This window comes from Schistocerca gregaria, chromosome 1, assembly GCF_023897955.1.
Source record: "Schistocerca gregaria isolate iqSchGreg1 chromosome 1, iqSchGreg1.2, whole genome shotgun sequence".
In the NCBI taxonomy this organism is placed as follows: domain Eukaryota; kingdom Metazoa; phylum Arthropoda; class Insecta; order Orthoptera; family Acrididae; genus Schistocerca; species Schistocerca gregaria.
The window spans coordinates 615,236,814-615,259,941 of NC_064920.1; the positions used below are offsets into that span (position 1 = coordinate 615,236,814).

General features: G+C 43.2%; 1 protein-coding gene across 1 annotated transcript; it reads right to left on the minus strand.

Annotated features, from left to right (window-relative positions):
- Positions 1–4,735: 4,735 nt before the first annotated feature.
- Positions 4,736–22,422, minus strand: LOC126359039 (tyrosine-protein phosphatase non-receptor type 23-like). Its single transcript, XM_050007599.1, has 4 exons — positions 22,160–22,422; positions 9,236–9,447; positions 7,438–7,869; positions 4,736–5,788 (listed from the first exon to the last, which is right to left on the minus strand). The coding sequence occupies exons 2-4, from the start codon at positions 9,239–9,241 to the stop codon at positions 5,495–5,497; spliced, it is 732 nt and encodes a 243-aa protein (XP_049863556.1). The 5' UTR covers positions 9,242–9,447; positions 22,160–22,422; the 3' UTR covers positions 4,736–5,494.
- Between the last annotated feature and the right edge of the window lie 706 nt (positions 22,423–23,128).

The following is a 23,128-nucleotide window of genomic DNA, read 5'->3' on the forward strand; positions in this document are numbered from 1 at the left end:
CAGATCCGGAGATCTTGCTGGCCAGGATAGTTGACTTACACCTTCTAGAGCACGTTGGGTGGCACGGGATACATGCGGACGTGCATTGTCCTGTTGGAACAGCAAGTTCCCTTGCCGTCTAGGAATGGTAGAACGATGGGTTCGATGACAGTTTGGATGTACCGTGCACTATTCAGTGTCCCCTCGACGATCACCAGAGGTGTATTGCCAGTGTAGGAGATCGTTCCCCACACCATGATGCCGGGTGTTGGCCCTGTGTGCCTCGGTCGTATGCAGTCCTGATTGTGGCGCTCACCTGCACGGCGCCAAACACGCATACGACCATGATTGGCACCAAGGCAGAAGCGACTCTCATCGCTGAAGCCTACACGTCTCCATTCGTCCCTCCATTCACGCCTGTCGCGACACCACTGGAGGCGGGCTGCACGTTGTTGGGGCGTGAGCGGAAGACGGCCTAACGGTGTGCGGGACCGTAGCCCAGCTTCATGGAGACGGTTGCGAATGGTCCTCGCCGATATCCCAGGAGCAACAGTGTCCCTAATTTGCTGGGAAGTGGCGGTGCGGTCCCCTACGGCACTGCGTAGGATCCTACGGTCTTGGCGTGCATCCGTGCGTCGCTGCGGTCCGGTCCCAGGTCGACGGGCACGTGCACCTTCCGCCGACCACTGGCGACAACATCGATGTACTGTGGAGACCTCACGCCCCACGTGTTGAGCAATTCGGCGGTACGTCCATCCGGCCTCCCGTATGCCCACTATACGCCCTCGCTCATAGTCCGTCAACTGCACATACGGTTCACGTCCACGCTGTCGCGGCATGCTACCAGTGTTAAAGACTGCGTTGGAGCTCCGTATACCACGGCAAACTAGCTGACACTGACGGCGGCGGAGCACAAATGCTGCGCAGCTAGCGCCATTCGACGGCCAACACCGCGGTTCCTGGTGTGTCCGTTGTGCCGTGCGTGTGATCATTGCTTGTACAGGCCTCTCGCAGTGTCCGGAGCAAGTATGGTGGGTCAATGTGTTCTTTTTTCCATTTCCAGGAGTGTAGATGATAAGTAGATGAGATGACTAAAAAGCTATCTGTTATTGTCATTTGCCAAAGTCATAACGGTAGGTTATATCTCTGTTTCTGTTGCTGCAGTGGTCGTGTTATTTATACCAACTTTCTGCGGAAATCCGACTAACTACTGGGTTTCCTGTATGCCAATAGCTTGTGGATATTGGAAAACAGAAATTACTTTAACGTGCAGCCGAAGAACTTTGTAGTTGATGCCGAACTAGAGTAAGGAGAACTGATGAATGATGTGGACGTTTGTCCACCATGAAATATGTTGTTGAGGTTTTTCAGAAAGATGAATGTTCGACAATCTGATGTACCGGATTCCATTAAGAGGAGAGGAAGATTGCACCAAGGTCTGATGAAGGGTCTTATGAGTTCACAGCAAAACAAAATTTTAAGAAAAGGCATCACTGTCCACCTTTGTAACTGGGGCCCTGATACGAGGCGGGCATTGCAGAATGCGCTTCTGACAGGAGAAGCTCCGATACCTTTACAGTGCCTCCAGGGCTATGAAATTACTGACAAGACAGAAATACTGGAAGATAGTGTCATGTTTGTCCTCAAAGGCTAAGCCTCACGCTTTGAATTGGAGGGCAAAACCGCTGCCATTGCAGAAAGGAGAGCTCACCTGTGTAATATACATTCCGCCAATGTTCATTTATCTGCCCTGTCGTCGTTGCCTTGCGTGGGCAGGCACCTTTACTGTCTCAGTGCAGGAACACGTCACCATCGTCAGCCACGATGAAGAGTGCGGTTTAATCCCACATGCTCTGGAGTGCTTCCGCCGGACCCACAAGAAGGCAGCAGCAGAAACTACTTTCTGCCTCCACCATTGTTCTGATTCACCACCTCTGCTACTATGCTGACCGCTGCACCTTGACAGATGCCATCATCACCGCGGCGGAACACACCGTGTGCCGTTCTTCTGGCGGGCTACGGCTGACTTCAACATGCCACACCGGCCATGGCTGCCGATGTAACAGACGCTATTGATCTTCTCTCCAGTTCTTTCCACACAACCGTAATTGTTATACAATAAAGAACTAATTCAACCAGCACTGTTTTCGTGACAGTCCAGCATCAGACACCTGCTACCATTCCTCTGCAACCACGCTCTGGAATGTGAACTGCAATACATACTGACATAAGACAGCCAGATTCACCTCCTATTGCGCTCTCTGACCCTGGCCACATTACCACACCTGTAAGGTAAAGTCCGCTTGTGCCACAAGGGTCACTATGGTGCACTGCCACCAGACTCAGCGAAAATATAGTGTAATAAAAACGCCTGCGAATAGGAGAAACAATATCAGTTAACTGCAGCTGTTTGAAGTGGAGTTTGAATTTTTCACCAGTGAGTTGCTAAAGAATGGGTACTTACCTATTCCAATGAAACGGGTGTTAAGAACGCCAAGTAAAGTTCATACTGCCAGCAGCAGTATGTGAAATCCAAAGCTTCCCCCTCGTTCAAAGACGCAACACTGTGTAGTTGTGGAGACGTATATATGGTTCTAAGATAGAACGAGAGAAAACGGCTGGATAAAAATAAAAGCAACTATAGAGGTGCAAGAGTGCCATCGATCAGCTGTTACGGAAGACACTTTACAGCCTTGAGATCATCAGACTGAATTTCATAAGTTCGTGTTCCAGCTGTCATAACCGGAACCAGTGACTGGCAATGGCCAGTTCCACGTGAGTTTCGGAAACATATGACGTCTGACTCTGCATGGGAACACATGGAAACGAACTTCTACTGTTCTCAAAAGTGATCCACGGTGTCTATCTGACAATGATAGACACTAAAATCCGCACTGAAAGTGTCCTCCAGAGACAGTGACGAAATATTGGGCTTATACAAGAAATTAATTCTATTACGACATAATAGCCCAAATTACTACCTTTACGGCCGTGACAGTTTATATTTAACTATCTATATACTTGTTTAATATATTGTTACAAGTGTCGAATATGTTTCTTTCATAAGCGGTCTATTTTTGCAACGTGGACATGAAAGCAACATTTATTGAAATAATATAAATTTAACTTTTGAAAATTTGTCATGTTTAATTTCATGTCAGTGGCTTTCAGAAAATGGGCTATGTAGAAGGAGGTTGGGTAGGAAAGCGTGTTCGACAGATGGTGTGGTGTTGGACTGCGTCTTTCTAGAATCAAGTTTTTTACTTTCCAAGCTAAGCTTGTCACGTATTAAGCTGACAAATCCAGTTCGGTACCGCAAATCAGCATCAAAACATTACATGTACTTATCACTGGGCACGAGGCAACTTGCTACAGTGTATCCTGAAACTTACTACAGACCTCAGTTTATAACTGCATTCAGTAATAATTCCAGTATGTCATATATACAGTTTCCCTATCGACTACACTAAAGAAACGCTTTGAGTTTTACGAATCGCGTGTATTGTGTTTTATCTGATTTCACTGGCAGTCCATTTAGACGGAAATCTTATTAATGTTTTAGAAAATGCTATTTATATTTTTAAATACTGAATTTGCCCCATTATATTTTCATGCCTTGCCGAGAGATCTTTCTTGTTTATCATATAAGACAGCACGTCATTCAGTGGTATCTATAACAATTGTGAACGCGACATCGAACCGTGTGGTGCACATAAATGATACTCCCCGTTCTAAAGATGTCACGTTGTCTACTTTCCCAGTTTTCCTTAATGTAACAGCCTGTATCTTCTACGGATGAAAACCAGCAAGATCGCGGTTAAAGTAATCTTTCAGCTTCTCCAGAAGAAGCCTGTGAGCTGCCTTATTAGGTTATTCCGTTAAGCAATAGAAAATGCTTCCTCGAATGCCTAGAGATCTGTAGGTCATTTAACAATAAAGCCATGATTACTAACGAACACCACAGATGACTTAGGATAAGACAACAAGAAGAATTGAACCAGTCATCCGTTTTGTTGAATGGACAATGTACTATTTCGTAGATATTTATTGCCAGACTCAATCTTCAAGTAACCCTAAATCAGGCAAAGAGAAGTAAATCATCCATTCAAAGCTCTGTCATTGGTAAATGTTTAATATCTTAAGTGTTTTCCTCATGTTTCGCGAAAACCTGGTGAAGAGGTATATTCTATATACAATTAGTCCTTTCTATTATTTAGAAGAAAAGAATTGTGTTAGAGCAATATTATTTGACTCATGACTATAATAATACACATTCTTGTCAGAATATACATTTTCTGTTTAAAGTTCCAGACATGGTGTACAGTTTGTGGGTCTGTTCTCGATCATCCTATCCGTCGTCGAAGATGTCGTTGATGTAAACATTTCTCATAATATTCTTTTCATAGATGTTTTTGCTGGGATTCATTTATGTGAACGTGACTTCTACAGCTTCGTGCAATTCTATGTTTCAAGGAGAAAGGTTTATATTTTTGTCTTTCGATACAGTAACGTAGATGTTTACAGTCACTCAACTGACTTGTAATCGATTATTAAATGATTAAAAATGTGATTAGGCTGTCGATACATTCTTTATTATGTGATTCTGAGCTAAGCACTGCTGTAGCAACGCTCAAGAATTACACAACAAACGCCTCGAATATTTTCCAGTCTCGCTGTGAGTCCACGAATAACCAATTTTCACAGTGGGGCATAACTCTTAGAGGTCGTGAGGGACTGATGAATAAATGAGATACCATTTCATCAACTGTATCAAATTTTTTATTGATATGTACACAACATAACATCAGTAACTAACAAGGAGGTACAACATATTCACAACAAATGTTTCAATTACATGTACTACACACTGTCACAGTCTATCAAGATTTGTAACACAAAACACCTTCAGCAACAAGAACAGGAGCAAAATATAAAAGCAGTGGTAATATCATAAAAGCTGGGACTCAGTCTCATCTGTTACAAATTAAAAACGCAAAGTGACTTGTAAAAGATCAGTTCTCTTCACTTGACACTAGCATGTCAACTGATAAAAATATCAAGAAAGTTTGCCACATTAGTCTCATTTGAGATGCGACAAGTGTAGTTTATGGTTGGTAATCTGTTTCTCTATATGTGTAAGAGTTGTCACAACCGATGTGGTACAGAAAAGTGATATCTCTTTTTGGTGATAGGATTAGTTACATATGTCTTCATACATGAGTGATTTACCATTATGCATTCATTTCTTGAATACGACAATTGGAAAATATATTGGAAGCCATGCAGAAAGGATATGTGTTGAATGGAAGGATAAATTTGTGGAATATATAGGTTAGGATTGCCCTATTATACATTTAGGATACAAACTGTGCTGATAACAGACACCGAAACGCTTCCCTGGAATAGACACTGCACAAAAATCTATCATGGAGACCGGTTTGAGATAAAAAGAACTGGGAGATAGCCTCTTGTTGATGGCTTTGAGTATTAGCTGTAGGAGGGATCCGCGGGGGGCTTAGTTAACACGTACTAGTTCGGGTTGGCCGTAGGTGTAGATTGGTGCCCCAGCTGGTTGCACCTCCTGGTACTGGAAGCGCGCCAGGTAGCCGGGAGCGAGCGCTGGCTGCTGCAGGGCAGACAGCTCGCTGGAGTCGGCGCGCTGCTTCTCGGAGGTGGGGGCGGCTGCTGCAGGGGCGGGCCCGTGGCTGTAGGCTATGCGGTGCAGGCGGCCGTCCGGCTGCAGCACGTAGTACACGCCGCTCTCCTCTGCCTCACGTAGCGGCGCGTTGCGGCCGCCGGCGAAGCCGAACTGTGGGTAGGTCAGTGGTCTTTAGTATGCAGCGAGGATAGCCTTCTCGAACAGTGCAGTATGGTATGGAATCGAAAGACAAGCTGTGACCATAAAGAACCTGGCAGCATTTGAAATCTAGGTGCCTCATGTATGTGTTAAAACGTGTATGCGGTCAGATACATACAGGGTGTTACAAAAAGGTGAGGCCAAACTTTCAGGAAACACTTGTCACACACAAAGAAAGAAAATATGTTATGTGGACATGTGTCCGGAAACGTTTCCTTTCCATGTTAGAGCTCATTTTATTACTTCTCTTCAAATCACATTAATCATGGAATGGAAACACGGAGCAACAGAACGTACCAGCGTGACTTCAAACACTTTTGTTACAGGAAATGTTCAAAATGTCCTCCGTTAGCGAACATACATACATCCACCCTCTGTCGCATGGAATCCCTGATGCGCTGATACAGCCCTGGAGAATGGCGTATACGAGCACGAAGAGTCTCTACATTTGGTACTGGGGTTGCGTAGACAAGCGCTTTCAAATGCCTCCATAAATGAAAGTCTAGAGGATTGAGGTCAGGAGAGCGTGGAGGCCATGGAATTGGTGTGCCTCTACCAATCCATCGGTCACCGAGTCAGTTGTTGAGAAGCGGTCAAACACATCGACTGAGATGTGCAGGAGCTCCATAGTGTATGAACTACATTTTGTGTCGAACTTGTAAAGGCACATGTTCTAGCAGCACAGGTAGAGTATCCCGTATGAAATCATGATAACGTGCTCCTTTTAGCGTGGTGGAAGAACATGGGACCGAAACAAGACATCACCAACAATGCCTGCCCAAATGTTCACAGAAAATCTGTGTTGATGACGTGATTGCACAATTGCGTGCGGATTCTCGTCAGCCCACACATGTTGATTGTGAAAATTTACAATTTGATCACGCCAACTGGCTGCTTAGGCCTATCCGTGGGAAGCTGCCTCATAATTTATCATCTGACGTACTGTTTGCGAAACAAAGTATATTTTTACACTGAGACACGATAAAGGTAACTTACGTTGCTTCAGAAACGAGGGTTCTTTATTAGGCAAGATTCTACTGGAAGTACTTCGAACTGACTTACCCAGTCAGTTACGGAGAGACTAATTTATCAACACTGACTTGCCGTCGATGCTCAGCATAGAAATTTTTGATAAATAGAGAGATTTTCAAACCATAAAAAGAAACCATTAGCTTTTAGTCTGACAGTTTACAATAATCCACAAGGCAAACATCATCTGAAAAAATTATCTAAAAGGTTCAAAGGAAAGAAAGGCGAGTGGTTTTCTAGGTAGTTTCGTTGCTGTGGTTTTCGGTCCAAAGACTGATTAGATGCAGCTCTCCACATTTGTCTGTCATGTGGAAGTATCTTCAACTCTGTGTAGCCATTGCACTTGCTCTTATTTGCTGCAGTAATACTTCGTACTTTTGTGATGTTAATATATTTCTTTTTTATTGAAATTCTGCAATCCAAATAAAAATACTGGTCTACTATCTTCATTAGTATTTCACTGTCAAACCTGACTCCTTTAGAATGTTGTGACTTAAAAGTGTACTTCACCACTCCTTCATTTTATGTGTATATTACAAGGCACAGAAGTGAAAGAAGAAAAGGATACTTACGTTAGCTTGTTCCGTAGTGGTGGGAACCTCAGTTGTGGTGGTGGCGGCCTCAGTGGTGGTGGTGAACGTGGCTGGTGGGGGACCATACTCGTTGGGCAGGCGGTACAGCTCAGACAGGCGAGAGGGTTCTGGTGCCGGGATGAAGAACTGTCTGCCGAACTGGGGGGAGCCCGCTGCGTACAGTGGCGACAAAGACAGGGGTGCGGAGAAGGCAGGCTGCGCCTGCGACTGGGCGAACGCCTGAGGCTGCTGTTGAGGCTGTGGCTGAGGTTTGGGTTGAGCCTTAGGCTGAGCTTTGAGTTTGGGCTGCGCCTGCTGGCGCTGGAACTGGGCCTGAGGTTGAGGCTGGCCGAAGGGAGCGCCGTAGCTGTTGGAGGGCGCCTCCCCTGCCGCCATCGCCGCCAACGACACCGCCACCAGGAAAGCGAGCACCTGCAACAGGTGGAGCTGCATTAGCATATGTCCAGCTTTCTGTTTCTTGGTGGTTTGGTTAATTCCTCAAACCCCGTTCATACTCCCCGAATAATGTTTCAGACACCACTTCTATATATAGATCTTCCTTTTTATTCTAAAAACTACTCTACTACAGGTCAGAACTGGACCATTTCCCCATCTCCTTGTTTGTTTTTTGAAGAATGCTATACACGAATCTAGAGCATAGGTACTCTTTGTGTAAGCCGATATATCTCCCATTTTTACATGCTCATAAAATAAGAACATTGGAAGAAAATTTTCGAAATTCATACTCATTGCAACCTTAGACCTAAGAAAGTAAGATTCTTCGTAACACACAAACACATGACTGTAGAGTCTCCCATTGTTATAAATATCTGCGACACTCTTGCGCCAGTAAAATATCAGTCATCAGATCATACGTCATTTTCCACCTATGAAGGACATTTTCTGTCCTTTCGCTCCTGTGAATACTGTTAGGAAGAATATTTGTTTTATCTAATTTCTATTCATTATTTCGACTGATTTGGTTCCGGTCTCCATGTGCATCATTATTATGCCAGATACGTGATTACAGCATACCCTCTACATTTAAGTACAATTATAATTTATGTAGGCAACGGCATTTCCGCAATGGATAAACCGGTTCCCGTCAGATCACTGAAGTTAAGCAATGTCGGAAATGGCCGGCACTTGGATGGGTGACCATCTGGGCCGTCATCCGCGGTTGTCATTTTTCGGGGTGCATTTCGCCTCGTGATGCCAATTGAGGAGCTACTCGACAGAACAGTAGTGGCTCCGGTCACAGAAAACCATCATAACGACTGGGAGAGCGGTATGCTGACCACGCTTCCCCCCTATCCGCATCCTCATCTGAGGATGACACGGCAGTCGGATGGTCCCGATCGGCCACTTCTAGCAACACATATGGCATTAGCTCACTCCTTATCCAAGCAAAATTTTTCCATTGATCATCATCATCACCTAGTACATCCTACATCTCGCTTTCAGTTGTTTTTTTCGTTAAGTATATCCTATCATGCGCATGAAATGCAAAATCTGACGCCAAACGCAACATTGAATTCGCTGATATTTAGGGTGGCATGTAACGAGGCAGGTTTACAACTGAAATTATCTACATAATTTCAACAATAATTTCAGAACGTAAAATAATAGTTTGAAGTTGTCTTACTGCTCAACGTCGCTTGTAAAGAACTTCAGGGGTAACGTGGGAATTTGTACACGGAATGGAACAACAGTATATAGACTGCCCAATATGTAAATGCGATGAAACCAGGATAGCGTCGCTGACACAAAGGCATGGGAGGAAAAGCTAAGCACTCACCTTCATGTCTGCCGTTGGGCTTGCTGTACGTGGAAGCCTGGAAGACTGTGATGTCGGACCGCTGTATCGGGTGCCTTTTATACTGCTTTGAACTCTGGCGAAGCTGAGGTTACGCCACAAGACAGCAGCACATTACGCGTCCTGCAGGTGTCGCGTGCGTTGCGAGACAACCATGGGTCAAGGCGCATTCAGCGACACGCAAAGCGTTCGTCCTGTGTGCGGCAGTTCCAGTACTTAGAGGTATATTTGTAAGTATCGTTCTGAACACTTCTCAACAAATTTTGAACTTCAGACTGCTATAAAACTATACGTCTTTCTATAGCATTTCAGACATTTACAGTGGTTGACAGATCAGAGGAGCAGACAGGTCAGCTAACAAATATTTCTCAAGTCTTCCGAGGTGTCAGCTGCTGGAGTATGCAGATTGGTAGGCCAGTAATGTAGGATGTGACAACAAGGTTTACTACTCTTGCCGCATACTAGTCAACATCCAGCATCTTTTCAATCGTTACCAAAACAGTTCCGCTGACAAACACATCTACTTCCTATTCCATGACTCCATTACTTAGGACAAGTGTGGGAGTAGAGACTAGCTGTTTGTTCTGAACTTTTAAGAGATCAACGAAATTCGAAATACGTGCAATAAATTAGAACACATGACACAAGTGAACCGTCAGATCTGTTAATCTTAGATTTTGAGGAGACAGGTGTGTAGTGTAGGAATCTGCCCTGTGTACCTGGGCTACCGGCTTTTCATGCGACAGCCCCTAGTTTCCAAAAAAATCAATAATGAATTTTTATGCGTACTTCCTCTACGTGTAACGCAAATAATGTTCCAAGCAAGCGAGCTAGAGCAGCATGTATGGTACACGGCTACAATCCTGATGGCACAGGTTCAAACCCTGTGTTTACCTTCTCTTTCCCTTCTCGATTTCATCATACGTAATATTATTAAATGGTATATGTCATGCAAAACTATTCAATAATACTCACTTTCGTTTTACTCTATTGTTAAATCACACCAAATTTTCTTCAAATGCGTATTCTGTTACCGAATAGATTAAGTGAAAACACCAGAGGATTCGCAAATTTTAACCGCTTCGCTACGCAAGCGTGGTCGCAACATTACGATCATTAAAGGTATAGATCGTACCTATTAAATATCAGGATCTAGGGGCCGTCGAATTAAAAGCCGCTACCCAGTTAGACAGGACATAACTTTCTACAACGAACCTGAGAGACGTGAAAATCAGTGATTAACATGTTTGACGGTCCCTCTTGTCAGCTCAGAGATATACTAAGTTCATGAAGGTTTGTGGGTTGTGTTTTGTGTTAATTCAGTCGGTATGATGGTGATAGTAGTGTATTACTTACGGTTCGCACATGATCACAACTGTACAGGTGGACGCTTAATTATTTGATGGCACCTGGAGATGAAGCTTTAAGTTTCCATACCGATCATGGAATACATTAAGAAAATAACTTGAAATCGAAGTGGATTTTTAGTCTTTAAACATGTTCCTCAGTTACGGATTTTCAACTGATCAAATATTCGGTGTGTAGACGTCCGGTGCGACATATCTCCGAAAACATACCAATGACCTACCGAATCCACGCCACAAAGAAGTATTCCGCTCAAAATTACTTCAGCACCCCATTAATTAATTGGGGATGATATTTAGCTCCTCAGCGTGTGTCCCAAAATACATACTCGTGTCTGAGATAAATTTATGTATTTTAATATGTAGGACGAACCCGTGCGTGCTTCCAGACATGTCACATTGTAACATAAAAAAGCTAACGAATACCTTAATCGGCACCATCATTTGTCCCGAGTTCGAGTCTCGGTCGGGCACACAGTTTTAATCTGCCAGAAAGTTTCATTTGTCTCCTTTGTTTTTCACTCCCCTCATTGTAACATTTTTTAATTGCGATAATTTTCCTCCTCTTTGCTTAGGATTCGTTATTTTCCCCTGTTGTCACGGCAGTATACGAGTAGGGAATTCGCCCGAAACTGCGTCACGTCATTGCTGTGTCAGCTTCCAGCTGTCCCGGTTATCCCGGGGGGCTGGTGCGTAGCTGCGTGTCTGCCACGGGGCAGCAGCTCGACAGTACGTATTTCAGAACACGCATCAAGAGCAAAATAATTTCATTATTTGAGGTCTGTACTGGCTACAATTTGATGCCTGAGGAATTTATTCTTCCGAAAAAATATGAGAGAAACCGGAGCAACAGTTGTTGTTTGGGCGGGGCTGCAAGACTTCGCGTTTATTAATTAGCTTTCAATACACCACGAAACACTCTCCGTTACCAGATTTGTTTCATACAGAGCCTTTAAATGCACAACTGGAATAAATCGTTTAATGAGGCTCATTACACATAGTAGGAAAGAGGACGAGACTTTTATGACCTCGTCACCAGCGCGACGTTGCATTCTAATACTTTTCCCTTTTGGGTAGGGACACTACGAATGTAGTGTGTGGACATATAAGATAAGAATGTGTGTCTCACTGGAGGCGTATGCGAGATAGTCTCTGCAGTCACACTATCTTCTGTGCGCTCGGTGGCACAGGTGGTTAGAGCGTCTGCCGTGAAAGCAGGAGATCCCGGGTTCGAGCCACCGTCGGGGAACACATTTTTACTTGTCCCCGTCGATATCAACGCTCGTTAGCAGCTGAAGGTTTTAATATATAATACTAATTTCCCTTGTGAGTCTATAGTAATTTACGAATGTGACTTGTACGCTGAGAAATTAAAGGAGAGATATTTGTCAGTTCTTGGGGTGGTGGTGGTGGTGAGGGGGGGGGGGGGGGGGGGGGAGCGATTGTGACTGGAGAAAGGTGGCAGCGTGGTAGGTGGTTGGACAACTGTAGACAAAAATCTGGAGGGAGAGAAGACAGAGGGGAAGGGAAATATAAATCAATGCATTGAGATTATTATGAAACGAATGTCACATTTCTCGCTATGGATTAGGTCCGCTTTTTGTGCGAAGTTATTTCTTCTCTTTTCGCTTATTTTCATTTGGTATTTTCTAGAAAAATATTAGTGTAAGAAAGAATTCTTACAGCTCAACTTCTAGTTGACAAAACGTTAGATGTTCTCAGGTTTGTGCAATCGGCACTACAACGCAATGATGTCTGAAGATTTAATTTTGAGAAAAGGAAATCATCGAAGACTGTTCTACAATATACTATGAAATATTCTTTCTTACATCTCCACGGATACTCTGCAGATCTCAATTAAGTGCCTGGCAGACGTTTCATCGAACCACCTTCACAATAATTCTCTACTGTTGCAATCTTGAACAGCACGCCGAAAAAACGAGCACCTTTGTATCTCCATGCGAGCTCTGATTTCTCTTATTTTATTATGATGATCGTTGATCCTTATGTGGTTCGGCGTCAACAAAATATTTTCTAATTCGGATGACGAAGTTGGAGATTGAAATTTAGTGATAATATTCTGCCCCAACGAAATGTGCCTTTATTTTCGTGATGGCCACTCCAAATCGTGTATCAAGTCAGCCACACTCTCTATTTCGCTATAATGCGACACGTGCTGCCCTCCTTGGACTTTCTCGATGTACTCTGTTAATCCTCTTCAGTAAGGATCCCAGACCGCACAGCAGCACTCCAAAAGAGGACGGACCATCAGTGTATAGGTAGTCTCTTTAGTAGATATGTTGCATTTTCTGTGTGTTCTCCCAAGAAAACGCAGTCATTTGTATGTCTTCCTCACAACGTTTTCTGCCTGTTCTTACCAATTTAAGTCCTTCGTAATTGTAATTCCTAGGTATTTTGTTGAATGTAGGGTCTTTGGATTTGACTGATTTATCGTATAACCGAAGTTTGACAGATTTCTTTTAGCATTCATACGCAACACCTCCACTTTTCATTATTTAGGTTCAATTGCCAATTTTCTCTCCATATAGATACCTTCCCTAAATTGTTTTCCAATTTGTTTTGATCTTCTGATTACAAGTCGATAAACGACAAGATCATCTGCATACAAACCAAGACGCCTGCTCAGATTGTCTCTCGTTTATATGGATAAGGAACAGCAGAGGGCCTAGAACACTACCTTGGACAACAGCAGAACTCACATCTGTTTTACTCGCTGACTTTCCGCCAATTACTACGAACTGTGACCTCTGTGTCAGGAGATCACGAATCTAGTAGGCAAATGAAACGATATTCCATAATCTCGCAGTTTCACTAAAAGTCGCTTGCGTGATAGAGTGACAAAAGCCTTCTGGAAATCTAGAAAAACGGAATCAGTTTGAGATCCTTTATCAATAGTACTGAACATTTCGTGTGTGTAAAGAGCTAGTTGTGTTTTACTAGAACGATATTCTCCAAATCCGTGTTAACCATGTGTCAATAGACTGTTGGTTCTCTTCGAAGTAATTCATAGTGTTGGAACACAAATTATGTTCCGAAATCCTACTTCGTATCGACGTTAATGATATCGGCATGTAATTTAGTGGATTACTCCTAGTACCTTTCTTGAATATTGATATCATTTGTGCAACTTTCCAGTCTTTGGGTACGGATCTTTCGTCGATCTAGAGGTTGTATATGATTGTTAGGTATGGTGCTATTGCATCAGCATATTGTGAAAGGAACCTAGTTGGTTCACATCCTAGAACAGGAAACTTGCTTTTATTAAGTGATTTAACTTGCTTCTGTACTTCAAGGATATCTACTTGCAAGTTACACATTTTCGCAGCTGTTGTTGTTCGAATTCTGGTACATTTACTTCGTCTTCTTTAGTGAAGGAATTACGGCAGGCTGTGTTAGCAGCACTGTTGTCTGCAATATTTCCATCGGTATCGGGAAGATTAGGGATAGACTGTGTCATGCCGCTGGAGTACTTTACGTACAACAAGAATCTCTTCGTATTTTCGCCACGTTTCGAGATAAAGTCTCCTTATGGAAACTGTTAAAAGCATGTCGCATTAAAGTCCACCTTATATTTTTAGCTTCTGTAAAAGATCGCTGATCTTGGAGCTTTTGCGTTCGTTTAAATTTGGCATGCATTTTTCGCTGCTTCTGGAAGAACTGTCTGGCCCGTTTTGCGTAACAAGGTGGAGTAGTTACACCGATTGTTACTTTATTTGGGACGAATTTCTCAATTGCTTTCGGTACTAGTTCCTTGAATTAAAACCACATCTGGTCTACACTTGCATTGTGGAGATTGTCTTTCAGGAAGGCTTCAAGGGAATTTTTATCTGCTTTTCTGAATAGGAGTAATTTTTGTTAATTTTGGGAGGATTTGGGGGTTACAATATTCAGTTTCGCTACGACAACGATGTCTTCACTAACTTCTGTATCCGTTTGGATGTTCCGTATTAGCCTTTGTTGCTAAGAGGTCAAGTTTATTACCGCAACCATTTACTATTCGTGTAGGCTCATGAACTATCTGCTCGAATAATTTTCAGAGAATGGGACGAGCACAAATCTGAATGATGTTTTATGTGTACCTCCGGACGGTATTTTCGCCAATATATCGAGGATAAATTAAAGTCACCTCCTTAGATATCAGTGGTATATATTACGTGAGTCGACTCGAAAAATTCCTGCAGTAACTGTTTAGAGAAACGAATAAAGGTTTTTCGATTCTCTGGCACCATCCGTGTTAGTGATAAATGTTTCAACTTCCACATGACGATGGTGAAAAGGTGATGAAAACTAGAGTCGTCACGAAAGTTGGAGCGGTAAGAACGCCAATCAGAATGCGAGGATGTGCTGAAAAGTAATGCCTCCGAACTCGTACTCTAATTTTAACGTCGGTTGAGGTGTTACAGGTCATTCATACGACTCAGTCGACTTCCTGCGCCGCTGACGCGAAGTACAACCCTCTGCGGTAGAGGGCACCGAACTGAAGCTTGTGACATGACGACGCGTAACGTAACTACGTCGGTGCGTGAGAAAGATCGTGATGTGGTAGAGTTTCTAACCGCAGAAAACGTAGACAAACAGAAAACCCAGAGCATCTAGTTTTTAACGGAGTCAAAGTGGTTGAAGAAAATAGTGTGAATATCCCTGCTAAGAGCTAAAACAGCGTCAGTAATCCTAATCATCAACGCTTACAAATCCTGAATACTGGATAATGGGATGTTATATCGTTCACGGTGAAGGAAAACTTTCAGTCTACCCATAAATTCGAAACCTGAGTTCCCCACTACCTGAATTGTATGTTGTTCGACTAGCATATGTTTGTGAGGTTCACTACCGTTGGACGAGTCTTATCATGGCGAACATCAGCGAAAGCGTGCAAGTCAGTCTTCCTTCGACTGTGATGCACAACACAGAGTTTGTAGCAGTTTGAACGACGGTGTAGTGATTCGTACTACCTCTGCAATTACCGTGACTCTGTCACTGATGTCGCGAGTGAACTGCATTAAATGTAACAATCTCCGTATAACAGCAGTGGAAACATCGAATCAGCATTCGATGAACTTGAGGATGGAGTGAAAGCGTCCTAGAGAGAAACAGGTAACTCAGAATGTCTTGTTTTAAATGGAGTTACAGCGGCTGACGGAAAGTATCAAATGGTTAAAATGGCTCTGAGCACTAGACGGAAAGTATCACAAGACAAAATTGCCCTGAGCACTATAGGACTTAACTTCTGAGGTCATCAGTCCCCTAGAACTTAGAACTACTTAAACCTAACTAACCTAAGGACAGCACACACATCTATGCCCGAGGCAGTGATCGAAACTGCGACCGTAGCCTCTTCCCACATGATACGATACATAGTGGGTCTACGTATCGTCAGTAGATGTCGCACTGTTCTTGCCTCAATCGGGGATAAATTACATCTATTGTCCTACTGAAGCCCCCAAACTACTACAAGCTTAGACGTAGGAAGACCTGAGATGTTTTAGTGCAAAAAAGAAAGACCGAGTATGGTTGGCCTGGAAAACGAGAATGTTTTTCCAGCGATGTAATCGGAAATGGCTTTTCTCGTCCATGCACGACGCTTTCCCATGAGCTTTGCGAGACTTGTGTGATAAAAGTGTTTGTTGAGTGTTCAAATGGTTCAAATGGCTCTGAGCACTATAGGACTCAACTGCTGTGGTCATTAGTCCCCTAGAACTTAGAAGTACTTAAACCTAACTAACCTAAGGACATCACACATATCCCTGCCCGAGGCAGGGTTCCGGACTGCGCGCCTAGAACCGCGAGACCACCGCGGCCGGCTTGTTGAGTGTTGACGATTGTAATGTATGGTATAACTGCATGATGAGTAAGTACAGATGGTGAAACGTGGTGCCAGCATATTAACTATTAATAGCACCGAGGATCAAGCTTAATGTCGCCTTACGACGTACAGATCTTCATCGAGATGTCACTTTCACCAGTCCTTCAGACACCGCGGAGACGTTCCTGCAATATCTGGAGGTCAGGTATTTTACGCCACCATCTATGCTCTCCTTCTCCCACAAACAATGGAGGAGAAATCAATAGAATTTTTCTGAGTTGTCAATATGTAAAACTACCGACGTTTTGGTCACTATTGCCAGTGACACCCTGAAGAAGGTCACTTCCAACAGTGACCGAAACGTCGTTAGTCTTACGTATTGACAATGCGACTACAAACCCAAAAAAAACTTATTGATTCTGACAAGTCTAAGTTTATAATGATGGTGAAAGTTTCTCTCACCAATTGGATTTAACTGGTTACTTTCGAGATGTTCGCGAAGCACAGGCGGGAGTCAACGACTCCAACTTTGGAGGCAGGTCTTTATAGATGAGACATGAAACGAGCTGCGGAAGAGACGTGTTTGTACTGGAATGTTCACAAAATTCTGCACAAACCCTTACAGGGTGCTCCTTCCCAACTGTATATTGTCCAGCAAAAACGTTTCAATTTTAACAATTATTTCCCTCCTTATTAGTTACTAGTTTTGGGGGTCGCAGCCCCATTCTCAACCGACTGGTCTAGTTCAGTGCAGTTGTCACCCTGAAATGAGATGAGTAACAAGCAAGGAAATAAAAAAAAATACGAAAGAATATAGCTGTGGTAATAATATTTCCAGGTAAACACCAGCTACCGACTGTCATAATAACAGGAAAGGAAAGGTCGGAGCCACCATCCCTTACTGCCTGCAGTATGCGTACAAACGTAACTTGTCGTATTCACCGCATGTTGGTCACAGTTGGTTTCTGTATCTTTGACAAAGTAAATATTACCAAACAAAACATGTCTTCAGAGCTCAGTATTTATTTCGCAAACAACTGACAGAGCCGGAAGCTAACTACTATTGGGCGTGTTTACACACTGCCATCGACTAACATTTTCTTGCCATTAAAAAAAGTTTAAGGTTTTGCACTTGTATTGTACCCACCAAGGCATCAACTCACTTTTAGGTGAGATTACGCGCCTACCTAAAATTTATTTAGAGACATCCCCCTCTTCACCGGTTTAAGAGATGGAATATAACAAAACAAAGTATAAACGTATTCTTAAAATTTTAATTAAGCTCCGTAGATGTCAGCTCTGTTTTCATTTCTATCAGTATTAATTTGAATGATACTTCTGTTTCATACTAAATTTGCCTGAATGGTTGTTAATGTGCTAGCGACCATCCTTGAGTCTAGTATTGTACTCTCAGACCTACGTACTATCATAGTTAAATGATTAGGGTTGGCCGCTGAAGCCGAGCGGATCTAGGAGCTTCATTCCCGAACCACACAGCTGCTATGGTCGCAGGTTCGAATCCTGCCTCGGGCTTGACTGTGTGTGATGTCCTTAGGTTAGTTAGGTTTAAGTAGTTCTAAGTCTAGGGGACTTATGATTTCAGATGTTAAGTCCCATAGTGCTTAGAGCTATTTGAACCATTTTTTGAGCGGGCCTGGTTGGTCGAGCGGATATAGGCGCTACAGGTTGGAACCGCGCGACCGCTACGGTCGCAGGTTCGAACCCTGCCCTGGGCATGGATGTTGGTGATGTCCTTATGTTAGTTAGGTTTAAGTAGTTCTAAGTTCAAATTGCTCTGAGCACTATGGGACTTATCATCATAGGTCATCAGTCCCCTAGAACTTAGACCTACTTAAATTTAACTAACCTAAGGACATCACACACATCCATGCCCTAGGCAGGATTCGAACCTGCGACCGTAGCAGTCCCGTGGTTCCGGACTGCAGTGCCTAGAACCGTACGACCACCGCGGCCGGCTAGTTCTAAGTTCTAGGAGACTGATGACCTTAGAAGTTAAGTCCCACAGTGCTCAGAGCCATTTAAACCATTTCAAATTTTTTTTTTGAAATAATTGGAAAATTCAAAAGTAGGCCTACTGGGCACTGATGTAAAAAAGTTTCATCTTCAAGTAATTTCTCTGCTGATTCCAAAATAGCTCTTAGATTTTGCGACTCTGCAATAGTTTCTAAGTTACGGATGATTTAATGTTCTGCGTCGTATGTTAGTAATAATAATTTACCTGTTGCGTTTGAATTCAGTTTTTATATGTAAATAATGAACTTTTTACTCCACCGTTTATTGAATAAATGTCACTTTTGAAAACAGTCATTTAACTGAATCTAAATATTAAGCATCAGCTTCTTTTGTTCGTATGTGATGCAACTAAGGAATTGCCCAAACGATTTTTGCCTCCAGCGAATATTATTATTCTGCTACAGCCTTTAGTTGCTATAGATTTGCAGTTTATGGTAGCAACATATGGAGCAGTTACTTAAACTGGTAAACATTCTAAATTTCGGTTTCTTGCAGGATTACTAATATATTATTTCGTAAGGATTGTTTGACCGGTAAACTCGTCAGGCAAACAGAGGTACTGCGCTGTTGTCAGAAATATACCTTAACCCTAGCAATTCCAAGCCATTGTCCATAACGCGTAATACGGAGGTGGCTTGAGGAGGGGGAGGGGCGTGTACTTCTTTGTGACCACAACAAAAAAACTACAAAAAGAAAAACAGATTTTGTTAAACGTGTTTAAGTTTTATTATCAACATACTTTCTTAAGAAGGTAGTGACGTATAAGTAGGGTACAGGACCTGAAAATATCTTTTAGCACACTCTTACCAACACAAACGCATTTTCCGTAATGTTACATTGACCGGAGGGACACCTTATGAATACAAAAAAATGAAAGAAACGTAAACTTCGTTAAATGCCGTTGACCATCATTCACAAAATAATGTTTTTAATTATGCAGATGTGTGAGAATGGTCCTAAATATTAATATGAAATCTGTTGCGAAGAGTTCAATTCACTACTAAGAATTAATTTTTAGCTGAAAAATTTAAAATAGCTACCGAATCTCATATACGAAATCATTAAAAACAATAAATATCTTTTTTCTTAATAAAAAGTGAGCCGTGCTACGGCCTATCGATTAATCGTAGCACGCCTTCGAGGCTAAGATTTTGGTGCTCGGAAAGCGTTAGCAAGACGGCGCACGTGTGCCGGTAAAACGGAGATTCGACGATACTCTTCGAGGCGAGGCGGAGAGAGCTGACTGTTGGTTCTTGACTGAAGTGGTGCGATGTTATCGTGTGGCCTTCTGGCTTCCAACGTTCCTAGGCCCAACAGATAACTTGGTGGTTACACGAGACGCGGAATGGGGTGACTGTAACGCCGGTTTGGACGTCTGATTGGAACACGGCAGGGCTGTCAGAGAGGTCAGGTCTATCTGCAGTAAGTTCATCTGTAGGAATTGAGACCCGTTGGAATACCGTCCGTTGACCTTCCTGCTGCCGCCACACAGATTAGCTGTCTTCAACGCCGACTGGGAATCCGATGATCACATACTTGATTTGAAATTATTCGAACTGCGGTTCCGTCTCTGCGCTGCGTTTGAGTGGTGGCCAATGAAAGTTAATTCAACGGCTAATTTATGCACTCGCAGAACGGTTCCTGCCAGAATCAAAACTATCTCTAGTTGTACTGTCGGTAGCTCATATTTGACCAACTTCTATATCTTCGTTCTGCTCAGCCTCGCTGTGTTGTAAGTTTTCATGTCTTAGCGTTAGTTGTGTCTCTCCGAGATATTTTATGTATCATAGATCATATATTTACCCGCCAGGTTAGCCGAGAGCGCTAATGCGCTGCTTCCTGAACTGCGGTAGGCGCGCCGGCCCCGGATCTAATACGCCCGGTGTGCCAGCCAGCCTGGATGTGGTTTTTCGGTGGTTTTCCACATCCGTCTATGTGAAGATGGAGCTGGTCCCCACTTCCTGCCTCACTTACCCAACTACAGACATTTGAAAAACATTCACTCTGTTTCATAATTCACACTAGATGCAAACAGCTGCGGTACACTCAAAAAGAAAAAAAAAGGCTCTGAGCACTATGGGACTTAACTTCTGAGCTCATCAGTCCCCTAGAACTTAGAACTACTTAAACCTAACAAACCTAAGGACATCACACACATCCATGCCCGAGGCAGAATTCGAACCTGCGGCCTTAGCGGTCGTGTGGTTGCGGACTGTAGCGCCTAGAACCGCTCGGACACTTCGGCCGGCGGGTACACTCATTCCGTCACCGGGGAAGGGGGGTGGGGGAGTATGGAACGGTGGCAGATAGGACATACGGCCACCCCTTCAAATTAACCATCCCAAATCCGTACTTAACCCTGTCGACCTTGCACACGATGCGGGACACAGGCAGTAGCAAAAGAAGGTCATATAATAATTCCCGTGGCTACCTGGCCATGAATCTGTGGGTTCCAGCCGCATTAACGTTGCTGATTATTTTCGGTGCTATGGACATAGATTTTACTGTTGTATTTGTGCATTGTAAACTGTGAAACTAAGTGGATCCACTTGCTTGGGGTCGCTCTGTTGAATAACTTACTTCCTTTTCGCTTACTTTCCTTTTCCTTAAAATGTAAATTAGCAGGTGGAATAGTAACGCATTCATCCTGGGATGTGCTAGTTCAGTTTAAAAAGCAGTTTGACCGAGCCTGCTTAAATATTCTGACACTTTCAGCTACTTTCGTGCACTCTCTTCTCCCGTCTTAGCGTTAGTTAGTAGTCTAACCTGACCACTTGCAGGAGCCTCTCGTGAGTCATATACTCTTTTGGCGGAAGGAGAGGCCAATGACATCTTAAAACTAATTATTCATTGCGTTCTTAGCTCGCTTACCTGAAAAATTTGTTTCATCGATCCGTCTTAAGCGGAACTTACACCCGATTTTGCGATCGGAGGTTTCTAAGAAAGTAATTTGTGTGTTCTGCTCCCGTGCTTAGCCAAAACGTCAGTGCGGCGTTTCGCTTTGCCATTCAGCGCCGGTTCTGGGCGGCTATGACGTTTTTCATTTGTTCTCATTTTGCAGTATTTGTGATACCGCTGTTATTATGTAGTTGCTATTGCTGGTAAAATCATATTCTAAGTTTGGAACAGCTCTTGAAGCATTTTCGGGTTTCTAATTAGTAAAGTTAATTATCATTCATGTTAAGTCTAAATAATGCGTAGTAACAACTGTTAAATTGCATTCATTTTGCCCCATGATTTACCTTCCCACTTGAGAATAATTGTACAATTTTTATTTCAAAGCTCTAGCGAAACCTAAAGTCTTGTGTTCTGTATTAATCGAAATATCGTTATCAGTACTAAAATTGTTTTAAATATCGTCTGAAGATAGCATTTCATTCTTGTTAAGTAGTTTTGAATATGACTGGTGATTAATATACATTTGGGTCGAACGCTTCCAAACCTTGAGATATTTTCAAAAGGTAGGAACAAAGAAGGTTCCTCTCCCTTTCGTATTGCGAGGGCTAAGTGTAACAAATGGGATTCGGCATGATTGCTTAGGTTAAATGAGTTTATTGTTTGATGCTACGATCGACTTTGCTTCGATAATCTATATAAAACTATGCGACAGAACTCACACACACAGAAACAGAACTCAGGAGGCACTTGCGAGTCAGTACACTAACAAAGCTAAATTCGGTTTACCTGGCACGTGCAGCAAACGATACCGTCTGCATCCTGACAGGTGGCCAGCCAGTGCGATGGAGTAGTCGGACCACGTGCGGGCCACGTGCAGTCGCAGACAGTGCCAGGGGCGGGCACGCGTGAGCGGTCACCGGGAATCTGGCGGAGGGCCAGGCGGGCACGCAACTGCTCCCCTCACACACGGACGCACGCGGGTAGCCGCTTGCCTATTCGTGGCGAATACCGCCGGTGGCAGCGGTGACTCCGTGCTGTCCTTGGCACACTGCGACGCCGTGCTGTAACGGAGCAGCATTCGGATTCAGATAACAGCTTTGGGGCGAGACGGTGCCCATATGTTTGTAAACAGCGGCCATTATGTCATGCGAACAGGTCATACGATTCAGCACAGCACCAGTCGACGTCTATTTCTGGACTCTTCTGCAGGCCAGACTGACAACGGAGTATGCAAGGGCCCATAACAAACCACGATTGCCTTAACAAGTGGGTCGTGGATGCTGACATCGCTTTGTACGTGCTTTCAAGAGTGAAGTTACAAGCATACCAACCACAACGCCCAATTACGTGCACGCTATAAATATACGTCTCGCGTCCGTCGGCCGTCGTAATGTATTATATTACTATTATTATTATTATTATTATTATTATTGTTTTGTTACCGACTTACGTGGTGGGCCTTAATAAAAATGATATTTCATTGAATTTTGATTTACTATTAAATGCTTTTGTGAAATTCTCCCTTTTAACGATATTAATCTTAAATTAGTTGTTACGTTAATGAATGTTAGACTCGCTGAATCTTAAAACGTGAGCATATAAGTTGAACATTGGAATAAACTTTTCATATTAATTTCCTGGGCTAGTCAGTTCACTTTAAAGCAAAAAATCTTGAATTACAATTGCAGCCCACACTCGAGCGAGAGTATTTTTTCTTACGTCCGTTAACCATTGTATTGCAGTCGGAGTCCTGCC

Bases quoted from the DNA above. Each gene is read 5' to 3' on its own strand.
- LOC126359039 (XM_050007599.1), bottom strand. The intron at 5,789-7,437 runs GTAAGTATCCTT...ACCTACCCACAG, and splicing joins CCACTACGGAACAAGCTAAC to TTCGGCTTCGCCGGCGGCCG.